Source organism: Mobula hypostoma, chromosome 13 (genome assembly GCF_963921235.1).
Source record: "Mobula hypostoma chromosome 13, sMobHyp1.1, whole genome shotgun sequence".
Lineage (NCBI taxonomy): Eukaryota > Metazoa > Chordata > Chondrichthyes > Myliobatiformes > Myliobatidae > Mobula > Mobula hypostoma.
Genome location: NC_086109.1, coordinates 94,785,021 through 94,809,395, shown reverse-complemented (window position 1 = coordinate 94,809,395; position 24,375 = coordinate 94,785,021). Strand labels below are relative to the sequence as shown.

At 43.4% G+C, this 24,375-nt stretch overlaps 2 protein-coding genes across 6 annotated transcripts in view; both read left to right on the top strand.

Moving 5' to 3' along the window:
• blm (BLM RecQ like helicase) overlaps nt 1-2,636 on the top strand; it is an 88,822-nt gene extending 86,186 nt beyond the window's left edge. For all 3 annotated transcript variants that reach the window (XM_063066221.1, XM_063066222.1, XM_063066220.1), the window contains one exon: nt 1,150-2,636. In XM_063066221.1, coding sequence (XP_062922291.1) covers nt 1,150-1,297 — 148 coding nt within the window. In that variant the 3' untranslated portion in view covers nt 1,298-2,636. The remainder of the gene's footprint in view (nt 1-1,149) is intronic.
• Nucleotides 2,637-4,321: 1,685 nt separating this feature from the next.
• Nucleotides 4,322-24,375, top strand: part of wdr76 (WD repeat domain 76) — a 28,852-nt gene continuing 8,798 nt past the window's right edge. The window contains exons 1-10 of one of the 3 annotated variants that reach the window (XM_063066219.1): nt 4,322-4,425; nt 4,622-4,729; nt 10,555-10,644; nt 11,574-11,638; nt 12,464-12,599; nt 14,886-14,975; nt 18,994-19,037; nt 19,125-19,278; nt 20,382-20,540; nt 22,860-22,978. In XM_063066219.1, the coding sequence (XP_062922289.1) occupies nt 4,625-4,729; nt 10,555-10,644; nt 11,574-11,638; nt 12,464-12,599; nt 14,886-14,975; nt 18,994-19,037; nt 19,125-19,278; nt 20,382-20,540; nt 22,860-22,978 (962 nt within the window). In that variant the 5' untranslated portion in view covers nt 4,322-4,425; nt 4,622-4,624. Of the gene's footprint in view, nt 4,477-4,621; nt 4,826-10,554; nt 10,645-11,573; nt 11,639-12,463; nt 12,600-14,885; nt 14,976-18,993; nt 19,038-19,124; nt 19,279-20,381; nt 20,541-22,859; nt 22,979-24,375 lie in introns of all 3 variants that reach the window. The other 2 variants (XM_063066217.1, XM_063066218.1) reach the window with 2 other exon arrangements.

Sequence of the window (24,375 nt, the reverse complement as noted above, 5' to 3'; positions counted from 1 at the left end):
CACAGGAAAGCAGCGTCTATCCTCAAAGAACCTCACCATCTAGATCATGCTTTCTTCTCTCTATTACCATCAGGAAGGAGCCTTTGGTCCCACCACTGGTTTCAGGAACAGTTATTACCCTACAACCAATAAGCTCCTGAACATAGGTAATCGATTACCTGAACTCTGAACTAATTCCACAACTTATGGACTCACTTTCAAGGACTCATGTTCTCGGTATTATTTATTTGTTTGTACTGTATATTTATTTGCATGGTTTGCCTTCTTTTGCACATTGGTTGTTTGTAAGTCTTTGTGTGTAGTTTTTAATTGATTCTATTGTACTTCTTTGTTCTACTGTGAATGCCTGCAAGAAAATGAATTTCAAGGTAGTATTTGAACTTTGAGCTTTTTGAATGGAGCTGTGATTGTGTGAGAGGGAGGGAGTATAGGTAACACTGACATAACCCCTGTGCTCATTAAGAGTGCCTTCCCCTTTCTCTCCTGATATGACAGGAAAATTTAATCAACTTGTGAGAAGTTACAAGGGGGAAAGAAGTGGGAGAATGAGCTGGTATAGGCCAAATGGGCCAAATAGCCTCCTTCATTGTCACAGGGAACATTTAAATGTGGAACTATTCAAGGTATTTAATGCGATCAATTTTTCTCTGTCCCCCTCTGTGGGTATGTGGAGTTGAGACACAAATTCCTCCATTGTTTAACTAAAATAGGCTCAAAGGGCTTAGGGTCTGCTTGCTGTTCGTACTCGTGTGGTACCATTTATCACACCACGCCGTGCCACAAACAATGACTGGGCAGTTAATTCGCACAATGTTGTTCTGAGTGATGCCTTAGGATTGTGAACATTCAATGCAATGCTCTTAATCCTCTGCTAATTCTGCTCCTGTCTATTATAGTCTGATTCAAGGCATCAAAGGTTACAGGGAGGAGGCAGGAGAATGGGGTTCAGGGGGAGAATAAATCAGCCACGAAGGAACAGCAGAGGAGACCTGATGGGCAGAATGGCCTGATTTTGCTCCCATGTCTAATTCAGGTGAAAAATGGTGTATAGTAGTTAGTTGAGGGGTAGTTCACTCTACATATTTACCCGTGCTGTACAGTTGGAGGTTTCTGACGTACTGATCAATTTTCTGTTTTTGCTTAACACAGCTCCAACACAAAGTTTACAACAGCTTCCAAGCATTTCAGCCACGGACCAGGCGCAGGGGTCAGGCGGCCGGGGGTAATGCCACTGCCTGTTCCTCGTGGCACCACCAACCAACGACCGTTCCTCAAGCCTACCTACTCTTTAAGCTGACCGTTGGTTTTTGCCTGCCTGTGTGCAGTCCTTGACATTCTTGTGACGTGAACAGATGGATGGTGCTAATACCAGATCTACAAGGAACATCCAAAGCTTGTTCTTGTTCGCTTAAGTTCCTGGCCTACCACAGTCAGACAAGAGCTACTGAATTAAGCTGCCATTTTGTAGAACTCATCTGACGGAAGGCACTCCGGCAGGTCGAGGCAGTACCCTTGAGTTATGCTGCCAGCAGTAATCAGCAGTCAAAGCTACTTTGCATTTCCATATTGGTGGCTGTGAAGCTGTACGACACACCATAAATAATTTTACCTGAAGAATATTTTGTTTTGAGACCAGGGTAGAATTCTGGACAATTAATGTCTGGTCCTCCAAGGCTTCTCTATCTAACCGGCCAGTTCCTCAGACCAGCTGTGGAACTGCACCATTGGTTAAATTTAACAATCTAAGTTGGTTGCTGCTTTTAAATTGCCTAAAGACCGTTCTTTGTGATGTGTAAATTAAATGCAATTTATATTTTAATTCTTGAAGCCTGGTTACCAAGTTTGTAAATTGTATTTATGCTCTGAAATTTAGTGGAATTGGTAATTTATTTTTGCCTGCCCTCTGTTATTCACCATAATACTTTGTAGCCTCACTAACCTGAATAGTGTCAGATGTTCGTTGGTGACCCAGGTCACTGGAGGTCATTCTGAGGCTCAGGTGGGAGATGGAAACCATCAGGTTGTCCTTTTGCCCTCATCCTCTACCCACCTTTCCCAAACAGCTCATTTTCAATTAAATTGAGCAATATCAGTCATTTTGTACCCTTTTCACTGCTATAATGTACTACCAGTCTATCTATATATATATAATTGTACAACAAATGTAAATTTCTTCTTCAATTTTCCTGGATTTTGTTTAGAGAAGATCGCTTCGATACTGTTGCTGTCTTTGCCATAATTACTGGTCCAAGAATGTATAATCTAATGTCATACTTGATGAGATCCAACTATATATTAATTATGCACATACTTTTAAAAGAATAATTTCAACTGCAAAATAAAGGGATTCTGGACAGTATAATATTCTGAAGAATAAGGTCCGTTTCTAGCTGTTGCATTTTATTTATGTGGCCACAATTTATCTATTGTGTTTATCTCCACAAGTTCATTCACTGTGAGGTCCAATGGTCACAAGATCTATCTTTCCAGCTGAAATTTTGCATTTTACAAATTCAAATCCTGAGATTTAGATTTTAACATTTGTCTAATGGTAAGTGTGAAGGATAGCATTTATGTGAATCGTTTAAGAAAATGCATGAGCCAATAAAGGTTTAGAAATTTTACAAATCATGCTTCCTTCCCCCCAAGGATCAATTTTATTCACCATATACATTTACATGTATTGCATGTTTGAAAGGAGTTTGAAATCATACTGGTGCTCAAGAAAAGCAAGGTGTGCTGCCCAGATGACTACTGCCCAGTTGCACTCACATCTGTGATGAAGTGCTTTGAGAGGTTAGCCGTGGCCAGAATAAACTGCTTAAGCCAGGACCTGGACCCACTGCATTTTGCCTATCGTCTCAATAGGTCTACAGCAGTTGCAATCGCACTGGCTCTCCACTCTGCCTTGGAACACCTGGGCAATAGCAATATCTCCATCAGGCTGCTTTTTATTGATTACAGAACAGTGTTCAACACAATCATATCTTCAGTTCTAATCAACAAGCTCAAACCTGGGCCTCTGTACTTCCCTCTACAACTGATCCCTGACTTGCTCACCAAGAGACCACAGTCAGTGCGGATGGGAAATAACATGTCCTCCTCTCTGACAAACAGGACTAGCTTGACTCAAGGATGCGCGCTTAGCCCATTGCTCTACACTCTCTACAGCTGTGACTCTGTTGCTAGGCACAGTTCAAACACCAACTATAAATTTGCCAACTATTGTTTGCAGAATTTCAAATGGTGACAAGGAGGCATACTTGAGATAGATCAGCTGGTTGAGAGATCAACCTTGCTCTCAACAACAGTAAGACTAAGGAATTGATTGTGGATTACAGGAAGGAGTCTTCATCAAAGGATCGGTAATGGAAAAGGTGAGCTAATTCAAGTACAGGTGCCAACATTTCTGAATATCTATCCTAGGCACAACATATTGGTGCAATTTCAAAGAAGACATGGCAGCAGCTTAAGGAGACTTGGTATGTCACCAAATACACTCAAATTTCTACAGATGCACTGTGGAGAGCATTCTAACTGGCTGCATCAACGCTTGGTATGGAGGGGAGACTACACAGGATCAGAAAAAGCTGCATAAAGTTGTAAACGCAGCCAGCTCCATCATGGGCACCAGCCTCCCCAGCATCGAGGATACCTTCAAAAGGCGATGACTCAAAAAGGCGACATCCATCATTAACGACCCCCCTCATCCAGGACATGTCCTCTTCTCATTGCTACCATCAGGGAGGAGGTGCAGGAGCCTGAAGATACACACTCAACATTTCAGAAACTATTTCTTTGCCTCCGACATCAGATTTCTGAATGGTCAATGAACCCATGTACACTACCCCACTTTTTTGACTCTTTAATTCAGGTCATCTACTTCTAGGTTAGACCCGCATTTCTCCGTTTGATCTATTCATCTTTCAAGTGGATCTTTAATGAACGACTATTATGTACCGAATGTTCACACACAACATTCCTATTGATTATATTCACGTTAGCATTAATGGTTATAGCTCGCTGTGCTTTTTTTATATAGAAGATGCAATCTTCAGGACTGCTGGGGCGTTGAGAAGTCATAATGAGAATGTACAGAATAAAATGGAGTTAAACCAGTGTTCTGATCTCCGGGACAATAAATGGGGCGGGGGGGGAGGAATGGGAGCTTTTTGCTTGCCGCTAAAAGAAAGACAAAAGAAAGAGCTGCAATCCCTAAAGGATCAGGAGCCTCTGAGTGACGCTTCATAAATCGGGGCAGCGTTGTGCAAGAATATGGTCGCATCCTGCTATCCCATGCAGCTTTGCGTGTTAAAAGATGGCGGGCGCGAATAAGCCCTATTAAAATCAGCGGGCGGGGGTGGGGTGGAAGTGGCGCGCAGATTCAAGAGGCCGGGCGCGCGCTGGAGCTTGACGCGGCAGAAGGTGCGTGAGGGCCGGGGGAGAGAGAGGAGGCGGCGTGGCTGTCTAGGAGGGGTGAGACTGAGGTCCCATGAGGCAAGGAGGGAAGGGCAGGTGGGGGAGGACCCGTGGGAGGGGTGGGCTCTCCCTCCTTGTGCGGGCTTCAGCCGAGCAAGCCGCCGCGTTGACTCCGGGCCTAACTCTCACCCTCCCCCGACAGGAGATGAAGGCGCTCGGCACCGGGCAGCTAGACCGCAAGCGGCTGCGGACGGACAGCGCTCCCGAGGCCCCGGGCGACGAGCCGCTGGCGAAGAGGCCGCGATCTCCGGTGAGCAGCAGCGCGAGTGCGCACCCTGTGGCCGGATCCGAGAGCTCGCCGGCCGCGGACACCGACTACAGCAGCGGGGATGACTTTCCAGCAGCGGTGAGGAGGAGGGCAATGAGGGTAGGGGGCGTAATTTGACTACAAGACCGTAAGACATGGGAGGTCAATCGGCCCTTCGAGTGTCTGCCATTCGATCGAGGCTGTTAAGTGTGTTTATTATTACATTGGTTATAAATCGGCTTATTATTGTCACATGTACCGAGGTACGGTAAGAAAAAAACTTTAGTGTTTGTCATTCTTACAGATGTATTGAGGTGGTTATATAATGTATTGAGAGGTAGTTATACAATGCATTGAGAGGTGGTTATACAATGTATTGAGGAAGTTATATAATGTATTGAGAGGTGGTTATACAATGTATTGAGAGGTGGTTATATAATGTATTGAGGTGGTTATACAATAACAAGACAGGATAAAGTTGCTGTTACTGAGAAAGTGCAGTGTAGGCAGACATTAAGCTGCAGGGGCTGCCCATAAAGAGTTTGTGCGTTCTCCCCGTGATGAGTTTTCTTCAGGTGCTACAGTTTCCTCCCACAATCCAAAGATGTACCAGTTGGTAAATTAATTGGTCATTGTAAATTTTCCCATGATGAAACCAGGATTAAAACATAGAAAACCTACAGCACAATACAGGCCCTTCAGCCCACGATGCTGTGCCGAACATGTCCTTACTTTAGAAATTACCTAGGGTTACCCATCTCCCTCTATTTTACTAAGCTCCATGTACCTATCCAGGAGTCTCTGAAAAGACCCTATCGTATCCGCCTCCACCACCATTGCCGGCAGCCCATTCCACGCACTCACCACTCTCTGCGTTTTAAAAAAAAACACTAAACCCTGACATCTCCTCTGTATCTACTTCCAAGCACCTTAAAACTGTGCCCTCTTGTGTTAGCCATTTCAACCGTGGGAAAAAGCCTCTGACTATCCACATGATCAATGCCTCTCATCATCTTATACACCTCAATCAGGTCACCTCTCATCCTCTGTCTCTCCAAGGAGAAAAGGCCAAGTTCACTCAACCTATTCTCATAAGGCATGCTCCCTAATCCAGGCGACATCCTTATAAATCCCTGCACCCATTCTATGGTTTTCACATCCTTCCTGTAGTGAGGCAACCAGAACTGAGCACAGTATTCCAAATGGGGTCTGACCAGGGTCCTATATAGCTGCAACATTGCCTCTTGGCTCCTAAACTCAATCCCACAGTTGATGAAGGCCAATACACCATATGCCTTCTTAACCACAGAGTCAACTTTGAGTGTCCTATGGACATGGACCCCAAGATCCCTCTGATCCTCCACACTCCCAAGAGTCTTACCATTAATACTATATTCTGCTATCATATTTGACCTACCAAAATGAACTACTTCACACTTATCTGGGTTGAACTCCATCTACCACTTCTCAGCCCAGCTTTGCATCCTATGGATGTCCAGCTGTAACCTCTGACAGCCTCCACACTGTCCACAACACCCCCAACCTTTGTGTCATCAGCAAATTTATTAACCCATCCGTCCACTTCCTCTTCTAGGTCATTTATAAAAATCATGAAGAGAAGGGGTCCCAGAACAGACCTCCGATTAAATCAGAGGATTGTTGGGTGGCGTGGCTCAAAGAGCTAGAGGGGCTGTGCCATGCTGTATCTCAAATAAAAAATAAAATATAGATCATGAGGTCAAGAGATCATCTTATCGAACGAAAATCCCATTTATTGGCATATTCACAAGTGCAATAAAAAACTTGCTAGTAGCCTCACAGGAACATGACAGCATATAAACAGCATTCATAAGAAATACATAAATATAACCGTGATTCAAGACATCACTACTTACATAGTGATGGATGAAGAGAATCTAGTCTCTCCCAAGTTACTGTATTACTTAATGTAACTGAAGAACTTCTTGCGTTTGTCAGCCAAATCCATCTCACACTTGGTTTTTGCCCTCCTGATTTCCCTTTTGAGGCTTTTCATATTTATCATGGGTTTAATGTGTAGCCAGCTGCATAAATGTGGTTTATGCTTTTTTTCTCTTACCTGAGCCTCCATCTCTTATCTTCTGGGGCTCCCTGAATTTGGTCTGTCTACCCATTCCCCTAAAAGGGACAAGCTGCCCCTGTACTTTTGTCAAGGCCTTTTTTGAAAGCCATCCCCCATCAGGAAGGTAACTCTTTATTGCTAACTGCCGACGGGACATCAACCGTCTCGACTTCACCGCACCTTGTTCCCATTCCAACCTCACTCCTTCGGAACGCTCTGCTCTCCACTCCCTCCGCACTAATCCTAACCTTATTATTAAACCGCTGATAAGGGGGGTGCTGTTGTAGTCTGGCGTACTGACCTCTACCTTGCCGAGGCGCAGCGACAACTCGCGGATATCTCCTCTTATTTACCCCTCGATCATGACCCCACTAAGGAGCACCAGGCCATTGTCTCCCACACTATCACCGACTTTATCCGCTCAGGGGATCTCCCATCCACTGCTACCAACCTTATAGTTCCCACACCCCGCACTTACCGTTTCTACCTCCTACCCAAGATCCACAAACCTGCCTGTCCTGGCCGACCTATTGTCTCAGCTTGCTCCTGCCCCACCGAACTCGTTTCTGCATACCTCGACACTGTTTTATCACCCCTTGTTCAATCCTTTCCGACCTATGTTCTTGACACTTCTCACGCTCTTAAACTTTTCGATGATTTTAAGTTCCCTGGCCCCCACCGCTTTATTTTCACCATGGATGTCCAGTCCTTATATACTTCCATCCCCCATCAGGAAGGTCTCAAAGCTCTACGCTTCTTTTCGGATTCCAGACCTAATCAGTTCCCCTCTACCACCACTCTGCTCCGTCTAGCGGAATTAGTCCTTACTCTTAATAATTTCTCCTTTTGCTCCTCCCATTTCCTCCAAACTAAAGGTGTAGCTATGGGCACCCGTATGAGTCCTAGCTATGCCTGCCTTTTTGTTGGGTTTGTGGAACAATCTATGTTCCGTGCCTATTCTGGTATCTGTCCCCCACTTTTCCTTCGCAATATCGACGACTGCATCGGCGCTGCTTCCTGCACGCATGCAGAACTTGTTGACTTTATTAACTTTGCCTCCAACTTTCACCCTGCCCTCAAGTTTACCTGGTCCATTTCCGACACCTCCCTCCCCTTTCTAGATCTTTCTGTCTCTGTCTCTGGAGACAGCTTATCCACTGATGTCTACTATAAGCCTACTGACTCTCACAGCTATCTGAACTATTCCTCTTCTCACCCTGTCTCTTGCAAAAACGCCATCCCCTTCTCGCAAATCCTCCATCTCCGCCGCATCTGCTCTCAGGATGAGGCTTTTCATTCTAGGACGAGGGAGATGTCTTCATTTTTTAAAGAAAGGGGCTTCCCTTCCTCCACTATCAACTCTGCTCTTAAACGCATCTCCCCCATTTCACGTACATCTGCTCTCACTCCATCCTCCCACCACCCCACTAGGAATAGGGTTCCCCTGGTCCTCACCTACCTCCCCACCAGCCTCCGGGTCCAACATATTATTCTCCGTAACTTCCGCCACCTCCAACGGGATCCCACCACTAAGCACATCTTTCCCTCCCCCCCTCTCTCTGCATTCCGCAGGGATCGGTCCCTACACAACTCCCTTGTCCATTCGTCCCCCCCATCCCTCCCCACTGATCTCCCTCCTGGCACTTATCCGTGTAAGCGGAACAAGTGCTACACATGCCCTTACACTTCCTCCCTTATCACCATTCAGGGCCCCAAACAGTCCTTCCAGGTGAGGCATCACTTCACCTGTGAGTCGACTGGGGTGATATACTGCGTCCGGTGCTCCCGATGTGGCCTTTTATATATTGGTGAGACCCGACGCATACTGGGAGACCGCTTTGCTGAACATCTACGCTCTGTCCGCCAGAGAAAGCAGAATCTCCCAGTGGCCACACATTTTAATTCCACATCCCATTCCCATTCCCATTCTGACATGTCTATCCACGGCTTCCTCTACTGTAAAGATGAAGCCACACTCAGGTTGGAGGAACAACACCTTATATTCCGTCTGGGTAGCCTCCAACCTGATGGCATGAACATCGACTTCTCTAACTTCCGCTAAGGCCCCACCTCCCCCTCGTACCCCATCTGTTACTCATTTTTATGCACACATTCTTTCTCTCACTCTCCTTTTTCTCCCTCTGTCCCTCTGAATATACCTCTTGCCCATCCTCTGGGTCACCCTCCCCCTTGTCTTTCTTCCCGGACCTGTCCCATGATCCTCTCGTATCCCCTTTTGCCTATCACCTGTCTAGCTCTCGGCTCTATCCCTCCCCCTCCTGTCTTCTCCTATCATTTTGCATCTCCCCCTCCCCCTCCAGCTTTCAAATCCCTTACTCACTCTTCCTTCAGTTAGTCCTGACGAAGGGTCTCAGCCTGAAATGTCGACTGCGCCTCTTCCTATAGATGCTGCTTGGCCTGCTGCGTTCACCAGCAACTTTGATGTATGTTGCTTGAATTTCCAGCATCTGAAGAATTCCTGTTGTTTAGGCAACTGTTCCTTTGCCTTTCAAGTTGCCCAGAAACACCCCAGCTAAAAATTGCCTAATACCCTCAAAGTTCAGGACTTTAATCCGTGGACCTGTTCTATCTTTTTCTGGAACTATTTAAAACTAGAATTGTAGTCACTGTGTCCATGATGCTCTCCCACTGCTGCTTCAATTACTTGGCTGTATTGTTCCTTCAGAGAATGTCCAGTATCGCTACTTTCTGAGTAGGTGACCTCTATATTCCATGAGACAGTTGTTTGGAAATACTACATAAATTGAGCTCCAGTCTCGGAAACCTTTGCAGTCTGGGCGGGCCAGTTGGTGTTTTCAAGTCACCCAGAAACACCCCAGCTAGATCCTGCCCAATGGAGAGATTTATTTGTATCCAGCTACCTAAAGCAACCAGAACCTTTATCTCTCAGCAGACAAGGTTTCCTGAACTTGCAATGTCTACCTTTCCCCCCGACAGGAACATGCTGCTCTTGCGTACACGATGTGACAGTTGGAATTTTTTTTAAATTTAGAGATACGGTGCGGAATAAGCCCTTCTGGCCTTTCGAGCTGTGCTGCCAAGCAATCCCTGATATCCCCGATTTAGCCCTCGTCTAATCACGGGACAATTTACTATTACTAGTTAACTTACCTGGTATATCGTTGGATTATGGAATGAAACCAGAGCAGCTGGACAAAACACACATATTCCACAGGGAGGACGTACGGAGGATACTGAGATTGAACTTCAAACTCCGAGGCTGCGAGCTGTAATAGGGTCATGCTAATTGCTATGATATCGTGGCACCCTCCCACTTGTCACTTTAAGTAGAGTCACCCAGTCAACTTGTGTTTCTTAGGTGGGATAGGCTTGGGTAGAGACTGGTGTTTCTGGGTGTGTGTGTGTGTGTGTCCGGATGTCATTGTGCCCAGGTGTTGGAGGGTGTGGGTGCACGTGGGTGTTCAAGTGTGTGGGTGTGTCTGAGTGTCAGAGGGTGTTGATGTGTCCGTGTGGTATCTTCGGGCAGCGGAGGGTTCAGTGTGCCCGGGTGTTGGGTAGTGTGGCTGAGCCTGTGTGGTGGTGTGTCTGGGTGTTGGTATGTTGTGGGTGTGTCTGGGTCAAGGTTGACTTGCAGGAAATTAGGGGCAGGAAGGTGCACTGAAGGAGGAAAGTGGATTAGGCATAATACCATCTCCTCACTGCAATATCTGGCACCTCTAAATTTAATTTTCCTTCTTCATTTCAGCAACCTGAGGAGTTGTCCGTTTACGAAAGGAAGCGACTGAAAAACATTCAGGAAAATGCCAAGTTCTTTGCATCATTGAATATGCTGGAGGTGAGCAGCACCAGCACAGTAACTTCAATTCAAATCAGTAGTTACTAGTTAAGAATGCAAGCAGTACCAAGTGACTTAAATCAGTACTTAATGGGTGCGAATGCATGTCAGCTGGCCGTAATTTTCAAATGTTTGCATTCTGTACTGATGAAAACCGTAGTGATTGGGTAAATAAGCAGCTATCTGGAATTCCACATGGAAACCTGCGGTAGCGTACAGATTGATTGTTGGAACGACTCACGGGATGAGAACATTTATTCCCTGTCTACACTGCTACACAATAGTGGAGTCTACTGAAACTCAAACCTACTAATAGCTGTAGTGTGACGTAAACACCAGAACTGGGAAGGGCAACAACCGTCCGTCCTTTGGGGACTGAAGTGAATCAGTCGGTTTTTATCTGACAAATTTCTGTTTCATGTTACTCAGATTAGTTTATAAATTCCAGTTTTAATTATTTCAATTTAGTTCAAGATTTAAGATTGTTTAATGTTATTTCCAGTACACAGTGTAAAGAAAAATAAAATAATTGTTACCCCAGGTGCAATGCAGCACCAAAAACCCACAAATGATAAAGAACACAATAATGTTAGAGGCATCATTCGGGACATTTAAGAGAATTTTAGGCACATGGATGATAGAAAAATGGAGGGCTATGCAAGAGGGAAGGGTTGGAGTAGGTTAAAGGGTAAGTACAAAGTCATGGGTTGAAAGGCTTGCATGGTACTATGTTCTAATTTCCAATTTGCTATTTGATCGAGCTGTACTTAGTGAATACAAGTGTCCTTAATTCAAAGTATCTATTCTTTTGCTTTTAACGATCCTTGATGCAGTCCTTTTGACAATTCTGTTCAAAGCAAAGATCAGTTGTTTGTTAGTATTTTGAAAATGCTGTCAGCCAACCTGTGCAATTTGCTCTTGCCCTACAGACTGCCAAAAAACTTTGGGGAGATGTTAAAAAAAGACAGCAGAGGAAACTGAACCCACTCAAGAAGTACGAATCTGCTGTAGCTAAGTCTTTCCACATCGTCTTTTGTTATCAATGTATACTCAGTGGCAACATTATTAGGCACAAAAGTAGAACTCGGTGTGGTTTTCTGCTGCTGTAGCCCATCCACTTCAAGGTTCAACATGTTGTGCATTCAGAGATGCTCTTCTGCACATCACTTTTGTAACTTGTGGAAGTTGAACTAGTTTGGCCGTTCTCTGTCCTCCCCCATTAACAAGGCGTTTTTCTTTCTGCTCACTGGATGTTTTTGTTTCTCGCACCATTCTCTGTAAACTCTAGGTACTGTTCTGCGTAAAAATCCCAGGAGATCAGTAGTTTCTGAGGTACTCAAACCACCCTGTCTGGCACCAACAATCAATTTTCTGTCAAAGTCACTTAGATCACCTTTCTTCCCCCATTCAGATGTTTGGTCTGAACAGCAACTTAACTCTTGACCATGTCTGCATGCTTTTATGCATTGAGCTGCTGCCACGTGACTGGTTGAGTAGATAATTGCATTAATGAGCAGGTGTACCTAATAAAGTGTCCACTGAGGATATTTCAGTGTTTGAATATTTGAGGCATGCGAATAGGTAACAATGATTCGTCCTATCTGTAATTCTAAATATTGGCAACAAAGCTTCATGAACACCGACTCATTGCTATTGTGCCTTTACTGTAGAAGATGGGCAAAGCAGTTACTGAAACTGGAAGAGCAATGTCTAGCTGGAGGTTAAAGGTTAAATCTTGCAGACGATCATTAGTTTTATTTTTATTTGTAATATCTCATTTGATGCGTAATGACAATCTTCATCCTTTTCTGGCATTTAGAAGGAAGCCTCGAAGTTCTGGAGGGCAACCTGTGGTTCGGCGTTCTATGCGGCTGCAAATTTTGAAATCTACAGATGCCCAAGTCCCAGAATTACCAATAGAAACATCTGTGACGTCAGAAGAGATAGAAGAGCGGGTTGGTCCACAGTATCCATGTATCTCAAGCTTAGCTTTATTTGTCATATGTACATCAAAACATATCTTTTGTATCAGTGACCATCACAGTCTGAGATAGTGCTGAGAGCAGTCCGCAAGTGTTGCCTTGTTTCCAGTGCCAACGTAGCATGCTCTCAAATTACTAATGTAATTCTTCCCTCCCCTCTTTCCTCTATTTCCCACTCTGACCTTTTACCTCTTCTCACCTGCCTATTACTTCCCCCCTAGGTCGCCTCCTTCCCTTTCTCCTATGGGCCACTCTCCTCTCTTAGCAAATTCCTTCTTCTGCAGCCCTTGACCTTTCCCACCCACCTGGCTTCACCTAACACCTTCCAGCAAGCTTCTTCCCCCCACCACCACCTTTTTATTTTGTCATCTTCCCCCTTCCTCAGTCCTGAAGAAGAGTCTTGGCCGAAAATGTCAACTGTCTATTAATTTCCATAGGTGCTATCTGACCTGCTGAGTTCCTCCAGCATTTTGTGTGTGTTGCCCTAATTCATATGTCTTTGGAATGAGGGAGGAAACCTATGTGGTCATGGGGAGAAAACATACAGACTCCTTGCTGATGACAGTGGCAATTGAAACTCCATCAGTAATCATTGGTGCTGTCAAGCCTTGCACTAACTGCTACACTGCTTCATTTTGGGATCTGTCCTATCTTAGATGTTCAGTTTTTTTTTGTTGTGCACTTGGATGGGATGAAACTGGAATTGGTTTATTATTGTCACGTGTACCAAGATACAGTGAAAAGTTCGTCTTGCATACCAGTCATACAGATCAGATCATTACACGGTGCATCAAGGTAGAACAATAACAGAATGCAGAATAAAGTGTTACAGAGAACATGCAGTGCTGGTAGACAATAAGGTGCAAGATCATGATGAAGTAGATTGTGAGGTCAAGAGGCCAACTTATACAAGGGAACTATTTAATAGTCTTACAACAGTGGGATAGAAGCTGTCCTTCAGCCTCGTGGGACATGCTGACAGTGTGTACGTCCCACAGCTCCTCCAAGCTGGGTTCAATCCTGGTCTCAGGTGATGTCCATGGAGAGTTTGCACCTTCTCCCTGTGACTGTATGGGTTTGTACCCCTGTTGTTCTGGTTGCCTCCCACATCCCAAAGATGTGCTGAATGTCTGTGTAACTGGCCACTGGACATTACCTTTATAGTTGGTGGGTGGTAGGAGAGCTGTGTGGAAGGGGAATTTTAATGGCCATTTGTCAGACAATTGACTGGAGCAAACTAAGTGGGATTATTAAGATTGCTTATAGAACTGCATGTTTACAAGTTGAATGATTACTTCTAGTTGTAATGAAATACTAACAATTTGATGTGATGCTTATGGTCTTGGATTTCTCATTTTTCTTCCCGTGTCCCCTCTTTCTCTTCCTTTTCTGATCTGTATCACTCTTCAGCCCACCTCCATCCTCACTCTTCATAGATCTTCTAACCATCTTTGCTCTTGTGCACAATCATTTTTGTCCTTGCAGCTCCAGCCTGCTGAAAAATTTGTTTTCAAATAGGACTCTTGTGTTTTGACTGAGAAGGTGATTTTTCTAGAAGATCACAAGTGGCGCAAAGATTAAGACACTTGTGATCTGTGGAGACTTGGTAGATTGGATTTTAAATATTTTTAATTCATCTTCACAATGAGATCTGGTTTAGTGGTGGGAACAAGTTTGTACATTGCCTGCTTTCACTATGAAGACTTTTCTAAAGCATGTGACTTTTGGACATGTAAGTTGCCTTAACAACCACCCTTCATCTTACCCACTTCTTACTCAAAGGAACACTTGTTTTTCAATTTAACGCACAAAACAGTTATTGCTGTGTGAATCTGGTAAAAGGTCTGATTACACTGGGTAGTTTGTGTTGCTTTTATCATAGACAGCTGTTCAGGCAGCATAACTGGGTGATGCCGTCTTCAGATAAGGATAGCTACTGGTTTAAAGAAAAAGATCATCTGCCCATATGACAGGCCTTGTTTTTAGTCCTTTTGACAATCCACACCAACCCTCAGTCAAGTGTAGATGACAGCTCCACTTTCACTGCTGACGACTTGACTTCAAGACAGGTTATACTTTGTAATGTACTGAATAGTAGACCAGAGCCTTAACTGTCACATAAATCATGTTTGACAGTGGTTACATAATTGCAGCTAGCTTTTAAGTGCAGTAGCAGTTTATTATACAACCAGCTACAATAGACAGATTCAAATAGAGATGGGAAGGAAAATAACAAGCTGATGTTAAATCTTACCTCAGATCTCTGGACCTATTAAAATGGTTGCATATGATGAAGAGGACAACAAAGTAACCGAGGATCTAATAAACACGTGGCTGAAGATTAGTCAGGTATTCCATTTATATTTGTACTGCAATGTTTTCGTGTCTACAAAATGGGATGCAGGTGACTAACTCGAAGCTCTGAAGTGGTTAAATCAATTAAGTTCATAAATGTGACTGTAATTCAAATGACGAAAATGTTACTAACAGTTGTGAGGGTTCAGATGTTTTGGGAAAGTACCACTGATTATCTGCATGACCCAGTGACTCCTACTGACTGCAACTTCAGAATTTACACTCACAAGTCTAAAGTTGCTGTTACTGTCTGCAGTATGTTTTAAGAATGCCTTCAAAGTTGAAGTCATGCAGTCAAACTATGGACTGTGGAAATCACGCTACACTTGTGCTTGGGAATTCAGATTCCAGCTAAACCTGACACAAGAACAACATATCTGACAACTACGAGCACAAAGATAACATTCAAATATATGATTGAGGGCAAGAATGGGGCACTTGGCTCCTTCAGCCTGCTGTGCCATGTAATAAGATCAGGGCTGATATGATTATTACCTCTACCCCGTATCCCTGTCTACTTTTGTTATCTTCTAATCCATCATCAAGGATCCCTACCACCCAGGACATGCCTTCTTATTACTATATCAGCAGAGAGGAGGTCCAGCAACCTGAAGATACACACTTATCATTTTTAGGAACGGCTTCTTCCCATCCGGCATCACATTTCTTGGACAATGAACCCAACCACTTCTTCTTAAGCCCATCACCCGTACTGGACATGGGCTGCCAAGAGCAGCTCACCAGAGTCCTCTGTTCTGGGCCAGTCTTTCAAAGTGCAGCCCATTGAAGGTACTTCCTCTCGCATGGGTGAAGTTTTTGGAGCTTCTGTGCTGTTCCTGTAGCACTGGTTTTTACAGGATGGGTTTGCTAGCCCCATGCCCAGCTTGCCTCCTTTCACAACCTTTTTTTTTAATTTAAGCTAATTAATTAACTAATCAATAATTCAATGTTTATTGTAATTTATAGTATATTTTTGTGTTGCACTGTACTTCTGCCGCAAAAGATCAAGTTTCGTGACATATGCCAGTGATAATAAACCTGATTCTGATTCTCCCTTACTTATGAAGAAGCAATAAGCTTCTGCCTTTAAAAATGTTAAAAAAATTCTGCTTCCACTACCCTTTGAGGAAAAGCTCCAACTATCACAACCTTCACAGAGACGGAAGAAGAATATTTTGACTCCTCTTGCCTTAGATCAGTAACTCTTTATTTTCAGTCAGTGACCCCTAGTTCTAGATTCTCCACAAGAGATAATATCCTCTCCATATCCACCTTGTCAAAGTCCTCAGGTATTCTTAACAGGTTGTCCAAACTCCAGTGAATACCGGCCTAATTTTCATAAATATCTGAGGCAAGAAGATTAGTTTTATTTCTCACGTACATGGAAACATACAGTGAAATGCACCATTTGTGTCAACCACCAACCTAGTCTAAGGATGTGCTGGGGGCAGTCTGCAATTGTCACCATGCTTCTGGGGCCAGCATAGCATGCCCACAATTTACTAATCCGAACTGGCGTGTCTTTGGAATATTGGGGGAAATCGGAGCACCCAGAGGAAACCCACATAGTCACGGGGAGAACATATAAGCTCTTCACAGACAGCAGCAGGACTGGAACCCCGATCTTACACTGGCACTGTAATGTGATAATACCAACCACTATGCTACCCAGAGTAAGAACTGCAGATGCTGGAAATCTGAGACAAAATGGAAGCACTCGGGGAAGTGGCATCATTGGCTGAGTGGAGAGCAACATTTCAATTTGAAGACCCTTCATGAACACTGGAAAAGGGAAAGATTTTAAGTTGCAGAGAGACCAGAGGGAAGTAATTGTTAAAGACTACAGACCAAAGTTGTCAAGGTAACAATTACTTTAAAAGCTGACAGCTCAAGACAGTTGGGTACACTTCAGTGGAGAGGAAAGGAAAAAAAATGTTAAATCCAATATTAAGTCCTAAAAGCTGTTACAAACCAAGACATCAGATGAGGTGTTGTTCCTGGGCTCGAATCGGGCACTTGCCGCAATGCTAGAGGCTGAAAATGGAGAAATCAGAGAAGGTGTGGGACAGACGATTATTATGAGTGGAGTCTGGAAGCTCAGTGTTGCTTTTGTGAACTGAATGAACATCGGTCATTTGGGAAAATGATCAGCCAATCCTCGAATGGTTTTTTTCACTGCTGAGGATACCACACTGAGCATAAAATACATTCGTGAACTTGGGAGAATTGCCTTTCCAGATTACTTACTGCACCACGTACTAGTCGTCTGCAAGTTGTGCACACAACCTTTCTGTTCTGCTAGGTAAATATCTGAACAAAATCATTTACCAAACCTTTGTAAGGCCAAGCAATAGCATGAAATGTAAAGATGTAATGTGCATGGAATCTTAAGGCAAAAGCTGGTATATAACTGACCCACAGAAAATGCTGGAGGAACCCAGCAGGTCAGGCAGCATCTATAGAAATGAATTAACAGTTAACATTTTGGGGTAGACACCCTTCTTCAGGACTGGAAAGGAAGGGGGAACACACCAGAATTAAAAGGTGGGTTTGGGGAAGGAGGACAAGTTAAATGGTGATGGCCAAAGCCAGGTGGGTGGGAAAGTAAAGGGCTGGAGAAGAAGGAATCTGATAGGAGAGGAGAATGGACCATGGGAGAAAGGGAAGGAGGAGGGGAGCCAGGGGAAGGTGATATGCTGGTGAGGAAGAGAGAGGCCGGAGAGGGGAATAGAAGAGGATAGGGGGAGGGAAAAGGGGAACATTTTATTTTTGTATAATATGCGCGTGCACACACAGACACACACACAAAAACACAGTGATTGATAAGTTTGTAGCCTAAGGTAGAAGGAGTCAATTTTAGAAAACCTAGCACATTTATTTTTCAACATAGTCCCCTCCTACATGTACACACTTAGTCCAGCGGTTGTGGAGCATACGGATCTTGGACCTCCAGAAAGTGTCCACAGCAAGGGTGATGGATAAGTTTGTGGCCTACAGTAGAAGGAGATGAGTTAAACAGCTCTCGTTACATGCACATGCAGTTCAACTGTTTGAGTTATGCAGAAAGTTTGAAGTTAATAACTCATCGGGGTGATTGATAAGTTCGTGGCCTAAGATAGAAGGAGATGAGTTATTAACTTCAAACTTTCTGCATAATCACTCAGTGTTGAACTGCATGTGCATGTAACGAGAGCTGCATAACTCATCTCCTTCTACCGTAGGCCACGAACTTATCAATCACCCCTGCTGTGTGTCTCTGTGTGTGTATATATATATAAAAATCAATGTTAATGCCATCAGGTTGGAGGCTATCTATATAGCTGATGTAGCCATGGCTTGAATGAGGGGGGCATATGAGTCAGTGAAGTTTTCTGTCTCTTCAAAATTCAAAGTAAAGTACCTACCTATATGACACCATATACAATCCTAAGATTCATTTCCTTGCAGGCATTATCAATGAATTCATAACAGAATAATAATCATAATAGAATCAACGAAGAACCACACCAACGTGAGCATTCAACCAGTGTGCAAAAGACACAAACTGTGCAAAATCAAAGATAAAGAATAATAATAAATAAGCAATAAATATCAAGAACATGAGATGAAATGTCCTTGAAAGTGAGTCCATAGGTTGTGGGAACATTTCAGTGGTGGGGCAAGTAAAGTTATCCCCATTGGTTCAAAAGCCTCATGGTTGATGGGTAATAACTGTTTCTGAACCTGGTGATGTGAGTCCTGACATTCCTGTGCCACCTTCCTGATGGCAGCAGCAGGAAGAGAGCATAGTCTGGATAGTGGGAGTCCCTGATGATGGATGGTGCTTTCCTGCGACAATATTTCATGTAGATTTGCTCGATGGTGGTGCCCATCTCCTTTCTTTCCCTGCCACCAACAACTTAATTTAGGTATTTGATTTGTAATGTAGATGTTGATAAGTTAAAGCAAAGTTAACATTATAAAAAAAGTGCTAACTTTCATTAGTAATGTAACATTTGCTACTCTGACACAGGGAGAATCGCAGGTTAAAGTAAAGCAACCAGAAGAATTAAAAATGTAAGTTCTTTAAATTTTAAATAGTAGCTTATTACAATTTTTAAATGATTTTCTATAAACTGTTTCCTTCATTGTTTGTCTGAGCAGCTACAAGTCCAGTTTGAAACAGATGACAATCCAAGAACATCTTGTTGCTAAAGTAACACCAAAGCGGGTGTCCGCACTGGCCATTCATCCATCTGAGCAGAGGTTTCTGGTGGCTGCGGGAAGCACTTACGGATATGTTGGAATTTGGGATCTGGTCAGTGCACACTAGCTTTTTGTTGTTCTTGTTACCGTATTCCTCAGAGACTCTGGAAATTAGCAAGCTCTTGAAAGGTAGAGAAATGCTGTTAATGTTGTAATTCATCCATATTGCATAAAAGAAGTCTCACAAATGGCAGATCACTATATACTCTAGTTGAAGAATTAAAAATGAGCCAATACAGTGGGGATGATTTGGGGGCAGCAGTTAGTGTAATGCTATTGCAGTACCAGTGACCTGCATTCAGTTCTGTCATTGTCTGTAAGGAGTTTGTACATTCTCCCCGTAAACACATGGGTTTCCTCCCACATCCCAAAGACATACCAGTTAGATGGTTAATTGGTCAGATGGGTGTAAATGAGTGGTGTGGGCTCATTGGGCCAGAAAGGCCTGTTACCAAGCTGTATCTATGAATAAAAAATAAAAATTCCTGTGCTTACTCAGATTGTAAGGCATTGTACTGAGGAAAGGTGGTCAGGGTCTGTCTTGTGCTGTAGTCAATCCTTATCCATTGGCTAATACCACCCTGTCATTTTCAAGATTGTTTGTTGTCATTCTTCAGTCCACAAGTGTAAATGAGGAAGAAATGATCGTTACTCCAGACCTGTTGCAGCATAAATAAACACAATAAGCATAAAGAACAAAGTAAGAAACAAAAACCGCAATAAATATAAATATAAAAGCAATCCTGTAAAACACAATGTAAAAGTAACTGTTTGAGTGTGGCCAATACACATTAGATCAGCTGATATACACAGACTGATTGTATGTACATAATGTGGCGCTTGGTGCAGGAGTATCTAAATAGGGTGTCTGATGGGAAATTGTAAAGTGGCAAAGTGACTCTTGGCAAGAGGAATTCTTCTCAGTAGCGGACGGGCAAATAGGACAGTGATTGTCAGGGTATATGTCATATGGCTATCTCTGGGATCTTGCTTTGTACACTTTGCAAATGGATTTCCTCTGCTACAGCAGTAGTTATCTGTCAAAGGAATGAAAAACTATAAAGTTCTGTAGAATGGTTAGGAACTGTAAGAGTGTTTGCCTTTTAGACTTTATGATCCAGTTCTGATTGGATGCTTTTGATTTTTGCTTTGCAGAGTTCTCGGGCTGAGGATGCTGTTGTTGCTCAGTTCAAACCTCACTGCGGTACAGTTAACTGCCTGTGCTTTTCCCCTTCCAACTCTGCTGAGATCCTGTCAGTGAGCAATGATGGGAGCATTCGCTGCGGAAACATTGCTGCTGCGGTCTTTGATGAGGTAATACACACCAAAGATCTTTGAACCGTTGAACCCTTCACTCACAAAGTCCACAGCTCCTTTATATAGAGGCTCCTGAACCACTATGGATAACCTCATTCACCTCAACACTGAAGTGACTCCATAGCCTTTACACTCACTTTCAAGAACTCTACAATTCATGTTCTCGGTATATTAATTTATTTATCTGTCTGTTTGTTTTTTGTATTTGTCCAGTTTGTCGTCTTGAGCACACTGGTTGTTTGTCAGTCTTTACACGTAGTTTTTCATTGATTCTATTGTATTTTGTTTTACTGTGAATGCCCGCAAGAAAATAAAACTCAGAGTGGTAAATGGTGACATACTTTGATAATAAATTTAATTTGAACTTTGATATAGAGACTCGGTCTATGATTATACAGCATGAGAATTGCCCAGCTTAAGTTCCTATTGCTTTGGTCGTTATTGGACATAAATAAAAGAACTGAAATTCTGAAATATAAACAAAATATCCAGAAATACTCTGGGTCAGGCAGCAGCCATGGAGTACAAAACTGATTTAATGCTTCCTGTCAGAACCACTGGACACAGGTATTAAACACGTACATAGGGAAGGAAATTGAGGTGTGGGGATGCGGTAAAACAAGGGATTCTCTGATGGGGTAGGGGCTGAGGATGCGAACTGACAAAGGGAATGATTACGCAAGGCAAAATGTGGTAATGGGAACAAGAGTAGTGGAGATGTGCAAGAAATTGAAAGGTCTTGTCTAAGTTCTGTGTTGAGTTCAGATCATTATAAATGTGCTTGTTTGGAAGGTCAGATTCCCTTTACTGTTGTTGAGAGAATGTAGTGGCTGAGGCAAGCACGTATAAGGAATTTGCCGGGGTACGTTTGTCAGAATGCTACATGCAACAGAACCTTCAACAATTATAAGGAATAAAGAAATCCATGTCCACTGGGTTGCTTCGCTAGACAAAAAAATGTGGAGGTGTGCAGTTGCAGTATCAGCCTTGAAAGAAAAGTTTACACATTGTTGTAGCTCTCATTCATTCACATCAAGTATTTTAAATTTATTCATTAGAGGCAGGAATGAAAGGAAAATGTCCTTCAATGCTGGAGCATATTCCTGTCAGACATGGCTTCATGACTAAATCAGACTGCTGTGTACTCTGCTTTACAGAAACATGGCTCACATCAGCAATTTCAAATCAACGCTGTAGCTCAATACCTTCACCACCCTCTGCTCAGTCTTTCAAAGGCAAGGTGTCTGGAGTATGCTTTATGATCAACTCATAGTCCTGCTTATCCGACCTGGAACTTGTAGCAATCAAGTGCCGTCCATGTTATTTACCAAGTGAATTTTCCACCAACACCCTGGTATTGGTATACATTCCACCTCAGAACAATGCCAAGCAGGCACTCGAGGAGCTGAGCTGTGTAATCAGCAGGCACAAAACTGCACACCCTGATCTCTTCAGGGGAATCCCTGCAGTGTCTGTGACCCTGTGATCTCCGTCTCAGAGACCAACATCACATCATCTTTCAAGAGGATGAACCCTCACAAGGCATCAGGCCCTGATGGTATATCTGGTGGGGCTCTGAAAACCTGTGCCAACCAACTGGTGGAAATGTGCAGCAGTATTTTCAATTTCTCTCTCCTGCAGTTGGAGGTTCCCACCTGCTTCAAAAGGGCGACAATCATACCAGTGCCCAAGAAGAGCAGGGCAAGCTGCCTCAACAACTATCACGCAGCGACATTCAAACCTACTGTGATGAAGTCCTTTGAGAGGTTGGTCGTGGCTAGAATCAACTCCTGCCTAAGCAAGGACCTGGACCCATTACAGTTTGCCTATTGCCACAATAGATCTACAGCTGATGCAATCTCACTGGCTCTCCACTGGACTTTGGATCACCTGGACAATAGTAATACTACATCAAGCTACTGTTTATTGATTACATCTCAGTATAAAACAACATCATATCCTCCGTTCGAATCAACAAGCTCCAAAACCTGGGCTCTGGACCTCCCTCTACAGCTGGATCCTTGACTTCTTCATGGAGGAGTCACAGTCTGCAGATCTGCAACAATGTCACCTCACTAACAATCATACTGGTGAACATGATAGATGCGTGCCTAGCCCACTACTGTACTCTCTCTACACTCATGAAACACCTGTTTGGATCTGATCTGGATACCTGTATTAATCAGTCCTGAAATCTATAGGTGAATGGACTTTTTACACTGACAAATATGCAGTTGTTAAAAAAAGATGTATAAATTTGCTTTCTAATTTCTTTACTTTGCAAATAGAAATACCTTCCTCTGTATATTTTCCTAGGTATACGTATCCAATGAGTGGAATACCTCTTCTTTTGACTTCTTGGCTGAGGATGGGTCCACTTTGATTGTCAGTCACTGGGATGGTGAAATGGCTATAGTGGACAGGCGAACTCCAAGGTGAGCAACAGTAACGTGTTTCATCTCACACTTCATAAACCTTTGTGTAAATGGTTTGTTCTGTTGGTGGTTTTAGTTTCTCATTGCTAACTTCCTTCCCCTCAAGGCAGTGATTCTTCTTCATCTGTTTGTTCACGGGTTGTGGCTGTTATTTGCAAAGCCTCACTGAAAAGATGGTGCTTTCTCTTGAACCAGTTCGGTCCTTGCACCATATTTTGGGTGTACAGTGCTTAGCGACAACACAGTAGTGTGACACTGCAGAGCCAGCAACCTTGGGTCAATTCCCACCATTGTCTGTAAGGAGTTTGTAAGGGTTCCCTCCAGGTGCTCCCATTTTCTCCCACGTTCCAAAGATGTACGGGTGAGGGTTAGTGGGTCATGGGCATGCTGACACCAGAAGCATGGTAACATTTGCAAGCTGCACCTATCACAGTCTTGGGCTGTGTTGGTCATTAGCACAAACAATACATTTTACTGTTTATTTTGATGTATATGTGGCATATTAAGCTAATCTCTTAGGGCCTAGTGAGCGCTGTTATCGAGAGTATAGGCTAATGAGAAAAACGGTCCCTTCGGTAAACCTTGCATTTGCTAACCTTAATTGTGAACTCTGTGTTTGTCACTCACGGGGAGTAATGCAAGGACTAAATAAAACTATTAGTATTAATGGTGCTTTGGGATTATTGATTGTGTTTTTGACATTGAAGTTCAGAGAAGTTCTTTACACAGTAACAACTTGAAATTATGTGCCCTCTTTCCATACAGCTACCAAAGCTGGTGCATTGTCAGATAAAATGTTATATTGAGTCGTATAAACTTTCAAATTTTGTTCTTGGGGAAAAGAGCATCAGAGAGGAGGAATGATTGGGGTGGTCAGCAGTTTGACTGAACTCAATATTATGGTTAGTGGATGATTAGTCTTGAAGAAATTGTATTGAATCTCCAAAGAACAATGGTGTCAGAGCACCTTTACCCCATCCACCACAGAAAGTAGATTTTCCCAGTAACCACCCATTTAAATTTGACTTCCCATTCTGACATGACAGTTCATGGCCTTCTCTACCGCCACAATGAGGCTACTTTGAGGTTGAGGAGCAACACCTCATATTCCTTCTGGGTAGCCTCCAACCTGCTGGCATGAACTTCCGGTAATTGCTTCCCCTTCCCCATCTCTTTTTTCAATTGCCCATTTTGACTCCACTTTCACCCGTTTTCTACACATCACTTCCCTCAGCTACTTCTTCCCTTTCTCCCATGGTTCACTCTCCTATCCGATTCCTTCTTCAGCCCTTTACCTCTTCCACCTATCACCTCCCATTTCCTCATTTTCCCCCACCCACTCACCTTCCCCCTCAACTGGTTTCACCTATCACCTGCCAGCTTGTACACTCCCCCAC